The following is a 10,068-nucleotide window of genomic DNA, read 5'->3' as shown; positions in this document are numbered from 1 at the left end:
GCCTCCTCAGCAGCACTAAGGATGTCTGACTGCAGCTTAGGCCTGCTCCCTGCTGGTAGGTGGACATCCCCCAAGGGCTTGCCGGGCTGCCAGAGGGATGTATGACTGCCAGCTTGGACCTGATCCCCCAGGGAGCGGGCCTAAGCTAGCAGGAGGACATCCTCCGAGGAGTCCCAGACTGCAAGAGGGCTGAGGGACCCCCCCGAGTGCACAAATTTTTGTGCACTGGGCCTCTAGTATCTAATAAGGGCCTAACCTCCAAAATGTAAGGGAACTCATAAAGAGAAAATGAACAAATGGGACTACATCAAAATAAAAAGTTTCTGCACAGCAAAAGAAACCATCAACAAAACAACAAGAAAGCCCACTACATGGGAGAACATATTTGCCAACATTATATCTGATAAGGGCCTAATCTCCAACATTTATAGGGAACTCATACAACTTAACAAAAGGAAGATAAACAATCCAATCAAAAAATGGGCAAAGGATCTAAATAGACACCTTTCAAAAGAGGACATTCAGAAAGCCAAGAGACATATGAAAACATGCTCAAAGTCACTAATCATCCGAGAGATGCAAATCAAAACAACAATGAGGTACCATCTCACACTTGTCAGACTGGCTATCATCAACAAATCAACAAATGACAAGTGATGGCGAGGATGCGGAGAAAAAGGAACCCTCGTGCACTGCTGGTGGGAATGCAGACTGGTGCAGCCAGTGTGGAAAACAGTATGAAGTTTCCTCAAAAAATTAAAAATGAAACTCCAGTTTGACCCAGTAATCCTACTTCTAGGAATATATTCCAAGAAACTAGGAACACCAGTCAGAAAGGACATATACATCCCTATGTTCATAGCAGCACAATTTACAATAGCTAAAATTTGGAAACAGCCTAATTGCCCATCAGCAGACGAGTGGATTAAAAAACAGTGGTACATCTACACAATGGAATATTACACTGCTGTATAAAAGAACTCTTATCATTTGCAACAGCATAGATGGACATGGAGAGCATTATGCTAAGTGAAATAAGTCAGTTAGAGAAAGATAAATATCACATGATCTCACTCATTTGTGGAATATAATGAACAACATAAACTGATGAACAAAAATAGAGACAGAGAAGCATCAAACAGACTGTCAAACTTCAGAGGGAAGGCAGGGGAGGGTATGTGTGGAGGGGTAAGAGATCAACCAAAGGACTTGTATGCATGCATATAAGCACAACCAATGGACACAGACAGTAGGGAAGTGAGAGAATGTGCTGGGGGGAGGGGTGGCTGGGGAGAGGTCAATGGGGGAAAAAGGAGACATATGTAATACTATATGTAATCCTTTAAACAGTAAAGAATTTTAAAAAAAAGAAATGAAATTTTTCTTTGGAATTTCTCCATCTAATTTTCTATATGTCTTATTACATTCTAGAATCCTTAAAAATAAATAAATAAATAAATAAATAAAAAGAATCCCAGAGCACTCTCTCCTCTATTCTTGAGATACCTGGATATCCTTATGTAGCTCAAAGTCCCTTGTGATATCGGAGACAAACACTTGCTCTCTCTCCTAAAGAAGATTGTGCTATATACATTTGGCTTCTGCTTCCTTACCCTTCAATTAAAACTCCCATAATTTTGATGAGGCCAATCTCAGAGTAAAAAAAAGTTTATCATTTGCCTAAATAAATCTATGCTAAAGTATAAATTACCAATGACTTTAACCCACTAGTGATTTACAGTATATAGGTTTATTTCTTTTTATACATTTGTTTTTCTAAACACACCTATATGGAGATGAAGACAAAAAGGGGGGGGGGGAATGAATTTTTTAAAAAGTCATGTTGGAAAGGCTATAAGAAAAAACACTTCCAGAGGATATTTTTCAGGAACATATTTCTTACACTTATATTTTCTAACTAGGGACTGAAGAGAGAAATTTGAGGTTGTAAAAAAGAGCTATAGAATTCAAAATAACAAAGGAGTTGCTATTCGGTTCTTTAAAAATATTTTTCGTTTCCTTTTTTTCTATTTTTCTACTAGTCTTACTTAGTTGCTGATGGTTAATATTTATGGAGGCTTCAGTGCATGATAATCACATCCCCTCATCTTTTACATCTCCCTACTTGCAGCTCTGCTTTTCATCAGTGATACAATTCTAGCTTGGGTAAAGAAGTAATGTTGAAAGGGTTAAGATCCTAGAATACTCTAATTAAACAGAGGAAGGGGAAAAGGGAGAGAAAAAGAACACCCACATCATTACCCTGATTTATTCAGAACAGATGAAAACACATCTACAAGAAAATAGTTTTCCCAATTTCTCTCCATAACTAACTCATTCTACCACATTATACTCTTTATTATGTTATGATTCAAAATAACCTTATTCATTTCCTGCTTCCAATATGTTTTTGTGTGTGTCTTTGATTCAAAATAACCTTATTCATTTCCTGCTTCCAATAATATGTTTTTGTGTGTGTCTGCAGTGTGTATGGAGAGCAGCTTATAATATTCATAAAGAGGAGATGTTATATTTAATACTATAGTGTTAGTCTATCCATATGAAATTACCTGCTTTTTAAAAACTGCCATTGCTTCTTTGTGTTGCTTTGTTAATGTTTCCTTTTGATTCTGAAGAGTTTCCTATTTTAAAAAATGATAAAAAGTTAAGACATAAATTCTAGCAACTCTTTCAGTTTAAACTTTAATTGGCTTCACTATGTAAATAAAAGTTAAGTATATTTGTTGCATATATAATTTCATGCTCTTGAAATGCAATTTTAAACCAATTTTATGATTTTTTTACTGTTGTGGAATCACCAAACAATTATTTTGCTTCCAGCTGCTTCTTTATGATAAAACTAGAGACCCAGTGCATGAATTCGTGCACGAGTGAAGTCCCAAGGCCTGGCCAGCGATCGGGGCCAATCAGGGCTGGCTGGCCATGGGAGGTTGGCTGTGGGAGCGCACCAACCACCAGTGGGAAGCTCCTGCATTGAGCATCTGCCCCCTGGTGATCAGTGTGTGTCATAGCAACTGGTCACAAGGGTCATTAGGCTTTTATAAATCTACTAGAGGCCTGTTGCACAAAGAGATTCGTGCAATAGGCCTTCCTTCCCCTGGCTGCCGGCACCGGTTTTCCTCCAGCACCTGGGACCCAGGCCTTCGCTCCGGCTGCAGCGGAGAAGCCAAACCTCTTCAGTCTTTAGTCATCTTCAGTCTTCAGTCTTCATTCGGGCCGGAGCCTTCAGTCTTCGCTCCACGCCTACATATGCAAATTAACCGCCATCTTTGTTGGGTTAATTTGCATACTCATCCTGATTGGCTGGCGGGTGTAGCAGAGTGATGCCAATTTGCATGTTTCCCTTTTATTAATGTAGATAGATACATTGCTTTATTAAAATTTAAACTCTAAACATAGCTTGCTGCAAAGCTTTCTTCAAGAAAATATCTTTCATCAAAAGTTATTAACATTCCTTGTACACAAGCAGACTGTAGTCTTAGAATTTCCAAATAAACCAATTTTATGATCTAGGCACAAATGTTCATATAGCAACATATGATTCTTTAAATACAATGAAATACTACTAAGTTTTTACAAAACCATAGCTATCACAGGGCATTTAAAATTTTTTATTTTATTTTTCAGTTAGTTTACATTCAGTACTATTTTGTGTTACTTTCAGCTGTACAGCTTAGTGATTAGACAATCATATATTTTACAAAGTGTTCCCCCTGCTATTTCCAGTACCCATTTGACACTGTACATAGTTATTACAATATTATTAACAATATTCCTTATGTTGTACTTTACATCCCTGTGACTATTTTGTAACTACCATTTTGTATTTTTTAACCCTTTTGCGTTTTTCTCCTAGCCCCCCAACTCCCCTCCCCTCTGGCTACCATTAGTTTGTTCTCTGTCTCTATGAGTCTGTTTCAATTTTGTTTGTTTATTCCGTTTTTTTTTTTTTAGTTTTATTCATTTCAAACGGGCCAGATTCGGCCCGCGGGCCGTAGTTTGCCCACGGCTGCTCTAGATCCATCCATGCTGTCACAAATATTAAGATTTTATCCTTTTCATGCCTAAATAACATTCCATTGTATATATGTACCACCACTTTTTTATCCACTCATCTATTGATGGGCACTTGGGCTGCTTCCACAATCTGGCAATTATAAATAATGCTGCAATGAACATGAGGGTGCATGTATTCTTTCAACTTAGTGTTTTTGGTTTCTTTGGATACATACTCAGGAGTGAAACCACTGGATCATAAGGCAATTCCACATTTAATGTTTTGAGGAGCCTCCATACTGCTTACCACAGTGGCTGCACCAACCTGCATTCCCAACAACAGTGCATGAGGGTTTCCTTTTCTCCACATCCTCACCAACACTTGTTTGTTGATTTACTGAGGATAGCCATTCTGACAGTTGTGAGGTGATACCTCATTGTGGTTTTAGTTTGCATTTTTCTGATGATTAGTAACATTGAGCATCTTTTCATATGTATCTTGGCCAACTGTTTGCCCACTTTGAAGAAGTGTCCATTTGGGTCCTTTACCCATTTTTTAAATGGATTGTTTGTTTTTATGGTGTCAAGTTGTATAAGTTCTTTATATATTTTGGATATTAACCCCTCATCTACTGTACTATGGCAAATATCTTCTCCCATTCAGTAGGTTGTCTTTTCATTGTTGATGGTTTCCTTTGCTATGCAAAAACTTTTAGTCTGATACAGTCCCATTTGTTTATTTTTTCTTTTGTTTCCCTTACCCAAGGAGATATAGCAGAAAGTATTGCTAAGAGAAATATCAGAGATTTTACTCTACCACAGGGCATTTTTGAAAAAAATCCACATACATGATTCCATTTCTTTTTTCCCTTCCCTCCCCACCCTTTTTGGTAGAAGTTCTATGTTCTGTCCTTCAGATTCAAGATAACATTATATTTTTTCTTCTATTTTTATCAAATAATCCTCTTAATTTAACACTATTAGGCCTAAAAGTAGCAACCACTTTCAAATATTTCTGTTATTTGACTCCATGTCTCTTAATATATGTTGATTAAACAATGTAAAAGTTTATCTATTGATCTCCTATTATGATAGTTTAGATTTCTTGTACAGTCATTAACCTACATCTCCTCCCTCTATTCTTCCAACAGTTATATAAAAATTGTGGCTTAAGTTAATAGTATTTTTACACTCTATGTAATTTTTATTCAATGCAGAGTCATATAAGCATATCACAATTACATTTCTACTCTCACACAACTTTTATTTCTTCAGAAGTTAGCAATTACTTTAAAATATTTTAATTCTCATAGCTAATTTATAATAATTATCCTTTGCCGCTTGAATTCTGATTCTTTTATGTTACCTCCTGTTCCTATTTCAATACTGCCAAATAGTGAGAAGGGCCATCATAATTAATCTTTCATTATTTAGTGGTTAAGATTACGTTGGTGGAAGGCACAAGAAGCATTATAAAAATGCTTTTAATATAGATAAGGCTAGAGAGAAAATCAGATCTAATATTCTTTTTATAAAAAAAAAATGTGGTTACAGTATATAACAACAACCTAGGAACACATGTACAGTTCTGAGGTTTCACTTCTTAAGAAAATATTTTGACTCCTCTAAAACATACAATATATTTCTCAGATGTGAAATAGTTCAGTTTTCAGCATTATACTCACTATTATTCTTAGTTATTTTATCAGAAAGCCTGAATAAAAATTATTCTCAATTTTTTGGAAGCCCAAATGTTAACAGTTTTAGTGGGAACTTTAATATGCTGAATATGTTTAGAAAATTTAAAAATTAACTTTGCAATCAAAGATTAGAATACATTTAAAAACAATTGCTAAGAATGCTAATCTGAGAAAAAAATATACTCACATTTTGCCATTTAAGTTCTTGTGTCTCCACAATAATTTTACCAATCTGCTCTTCATATTGAATTTCTGCTTCCTACATCAAAAAGAAGAAGAAAGATGTTAGGGAAATTAAGACCTTAAATCTTCCAGTTTTAGCTCTTTCTATAGAGATAAAAAGAGCATGTTCTAACCCTTACAACAAGAAAAAAACTGAACAAATTGCAAATTTGCTTACCTGAGACATAAACTACTGAGTACTGATAAGAAACCTCAGTTAAAAGATCTTAATAAATTGCTAAAGACAGAATGTGGGCTAGTGTAAGATTGTGAATCCCCTGAGGGGCCCCAAAGTAAGGAAGTTTATACCTTCTACCAGGCTTTTTTTATTTTTATTTTTTTCTAGGAAGCCCACTAGATACTTACAGGGAAGGATTGGGAAAATCCTGAGAACGCTTTCTCTGGTGGTACTGGCTGGGAAAAAGAGCAATTATAAGTCACCTTCTCTATTTCCCCTCCAGACCAAAAACCTTAATCTGTTGGGGAAAGAACAAAAAACAAAACAAAACAAACCCACAAAACAACAACAGCACTAAAGCTAAGGACACTAGTGGAACTGACCCAGGGGAAGGGAACTAACAGCCACAACTGAAAACTCTACCTTCCTTATCTCCCCTAAGGAACAAAAGTCTAATCTACAGAGGGAAGGGCAATAAAAACTGCAGCACGAGAGCACCCATGGAAACCCACTGCAGGTAGGAGAGAAGAAGGCTAGGAAAATAAAACAGCTCTAGGAGGAGCAGGAATACAGGCTACATTCAGCATTAAATATGAGGGAGGGATCAAAACTCTTGTGAAGACCCCACCCTGATAATCAGCCTTAATAAGAACATCAGAGAAGGCCCTGTTCTCCCACCTACTATAACCACCCCCACTAACAAGAAGAGGAGCTGCAAAGACAGACTCTCTGGGAAGCAGCACAAAGGAAAGGAAAAGGCCCAAAGCCAGACAGGAAGCAGTTATGTAGAAACCCCCTTTGATTCTGTTTAAAATAATGTAATACTCCAGAATTAGTCCACACCATAACACAAGGTATCACTGGAGAAATCTAAAGCTTCTGTTGAAAACTTCAACAGGCAGACTTGAAAACTGCCTGGTTGAGTACTGAAGGTGTGCCACACACACGCAGGGAGCCCTTCTGCAAAGACTGGGAGATGTGTGCTTTTTCCCTTTGGCCCCATGTATTTAGGGAAATCTCTGTCAAGCAAAGCTGATAAGCTAAAAAAGCACAATGATGACTTCAATAGCCATATATTACAAAAACTGCAGCCTTTACAAAATTATTTCAGAAATGTCAAAAACAAATAATGACAAGCAGCAATCTTGGTGAGAAAGAGAAAACTGATTTCTAGGGTTGCCACGTATTCAAAAGGGTCATGTCTAGTTTTAAACAAAATATTACAAGGCATGGAAAAAAAACAACAACAGGAAAGTGTGATCCATACACAGGAAAGAAATGAAGAGGAACTGTCCTTGAGCAATTACAGATGATGAACTTACTAGACAAAGACTTTAAATGAACAATGTTAACTATGCTCAAGAGCTAAAAGAAACCATATACAAAGATACTGCAGCCATTAAAAAGTTCATAAGAATGCTAGTTCATAAGGTCATGCTCTTAAATTTGACAAGTTACAGAAATACACCAATTCTTCAAAAACCATAAAACTACCAAACCTCAACCAAGGTGATATAGACAATCTAAATAACTCTACAACCATTAAGTTAATAGCTCCTAAATAAAGAAGTTTCCAGGCCAGATGGTTTCAGTGAAGAACTCTACCAAATATTTCAAGACTAGAGGCATGATGCATGAAATTCGTGCAAGAGTGGGCCTTCCTTCCCCTGGCTTCCGGCACAGGCTTCCCTCTGGCACCCGGAACTGGGCTTCCCTCACAGCCCCAGCTTCATCTGGAAGGTTGCCCGGAAGCTCATCTGGTCTAATTAGCGTATTATGCTTTTATTATTATAGATAAATTAACACTACGTTCACACAGACTCTTCCAGAAAAATACAACAGGAACACACTGCAACTCATTTTATAAGACCTGTTTACTGTGACACCAAAACCAAACATAGATAATACAAAAAAATTAAACTAAAACCAGTATCTCTGAGAAGTTTTGACAAAAAGAAATTCTCAATACCATATTAGCAAATGAAATCCAACAATGTCTAAAAAATTATACACCATGATCAAGTAGAATGTTTTTAAAATTATTTTTATTAATTTCAGAGAAAGGAAAGGAGAGGAAGAGAGGGATAGAGACATCAATGATGAGAATCACTGGTCAGCACTTTTTGATTAATTTAATCTTAGGTTTAATTTTATGAGGTGAGTATTCTTATCATCACCATTTTATAGATGAAGAAACTGGGTTAGCAAGAGGATAAGTAACTTGCCTAAAGTCACATACTAGGTAAACCTAGATGATCTATCTCCAGAGTCTCCTTAACACGCATTATATTACCTTTAAAAGACCGTGGGTTCTGTAGAACAATATGGATTATGATATATGTATCACATATATTTCCTTCAAAAACTTCAGAATTTAATCTTCATATTCCACAAAAGTTAGAAAACCACCCTAAATAATATTAACTATTTTAAACATGTAAATATATTCTGATTGTTTGTTAGAACATGTCAAAAAAACTAGAAATATTTGTTGAATGAAAAACAGAATTTTAAGAATTGCTGTATATGTTTTAATATTAATATTTTTCTATTTTAGAAATCACTGTAATAGATTAAGTTGGCTAATATGAAAACAGTAGTTTAAATACTACTTAGGAAAGAGGTTTTTAAAAATATGAACTTTTAGGTTCTCCCCTATATATCAGATTTTTGAATCTAGAATACTTTGTAGCTAATCAAACCAAGAAACTATCTGAAAGAGTGATTAGTATTTTATTAGACAACATGAGAAACTGAATTGGGCAATTTTGTAGGAGGTGGATTATGAGTTTGAAAAAGAAAATAAAGTACCCGTTATAGTTTTGGCTGCTTGGACATGTGCCTGCTGTACATACTATGTCCCTAAATCTGTTCAGGGTCAAGAATTGAAGAGGTCTGACCAATACACAGCCCATCTTGTAAAACTACAGCCTGAAGCAAGCACTTTTTAAAAAGCATGACACTTTCTAAAGGTTATAAAGAGTAAATAAACCATCAAATTACTCCTCTTTTATTGTTTTTATAAAACACTTAAATCCTTGTAGTCCTAAGGCAGCTAATAAAAAATAAACACTTTTAAGGTTCGATATTCTTGGATACTTTATTGAAGTTACAGATGGGATTTTCTCACCAAATTTAATATTTTTTTATTCATTAACAATTTAATAAGAACTTTTATTAATAACTTTTGAAAGCTGCTTAAAGAATGCATGGAAAATAAAAAGTTCCAAAAAAGTAAATTTTTAATAGAAAGCATGAAGTAAATTTAAAATCCTAATATAGAAGAATATTATAATGTTACTTTCAGCAATGTGAATAACACCCATTGTATCAGCTTTCCATGTAGTATAAACACATACATTCTACAAATCATTATAATCACAGAGCTGTATGATTCCACTCATAGCATAACTAATTTTAAGGGACACTGAAGTGCTGCTTTACCACATATTGTACCATTAATTGCCCAGTTTTCTTTCACGATTTCCTTAGCAAATCATTGCTCTTCTAGATACCCAAATTTCCATTGGCTTTTATTTACTGCTAATGTAAAATTCCAAGATTTACTTCTGTTTAGATATTTAATAAATTTAAAGTGTCCTTTCTCTGAACTCCCACAATGGTTTCTTCATAATCCATAATACACACTATGTGAGAGTATAGTGATTGATTTGTATGGTATGTTTTGACTATTAAAATTTAAACTCTTTTAGAGCAAGACTGAGTAGTTTTTTCAAAGGTTATCAAATAAATGCATATTTTAAAGTTTGAAAGTTCTGTGATAGAAGTCTTTCATTCCCATTGTATAGATAATCTAGCTTAAAAATACTTAAAAATCTGGTTTATAAACTTTCAATCCACTACCAATATTTAGGATCTAATAGATTTTACATTAAACTCTTTTTAAAAAAATATATTTTTATTGATTTCAGAGAGGAAGAAGAGAGAGAG

General features: G+C 35.2%; 1 protein-coding gene across 1 annotated transcript in view; it reads right to left on the bottom strand.

Moving 5' to 3' along the window:
* Positions 1 to 10,068, bottom strand: part of CCDC73 (coiled-coil domain containing 73) — a 57,568-nt gene that overhangs the window by 41,371 nt on the left and 6,129 nt on the right. The window contains exons 2-3 of the mRNA XM_014534952.1: positions 5,905 to 5,976; positions 2,571 to 2,642 (exon numbers count right to left, since the gene is read on the bottom strand). Coding sequence (XP_014390438.1) covers positions 2,571 to 2,642; positions 5,905 to 5,976 — 144 coding nt within the window. The remainder of the gene's footprint in view (positions 1 to 2,570; positions 2,643 to 5,904; positions 5,977 to 10,068) is intronic.

This window comes from Myotis brandtii, unplaced genomic scaffold (assembly GCF_000412655.1).
Source record: "Myotis brandtii unplaced genomic scaffold, ASM41265v1 scaffold1341, whole genome shotgun sequence".
In the NCBI taxonomy this organism is placed as follows: Eukaryota; Metazoa; Chordata; class Mammalia; order Chiroptera; family Vespertilionidae; genus Myotis; species Myotis brandtii.
The sequence above is the reverse complement of the archived record's forward strand: the minus strand, read 5'-3'. Positions and strand labels throughout refer to the sequence as shown.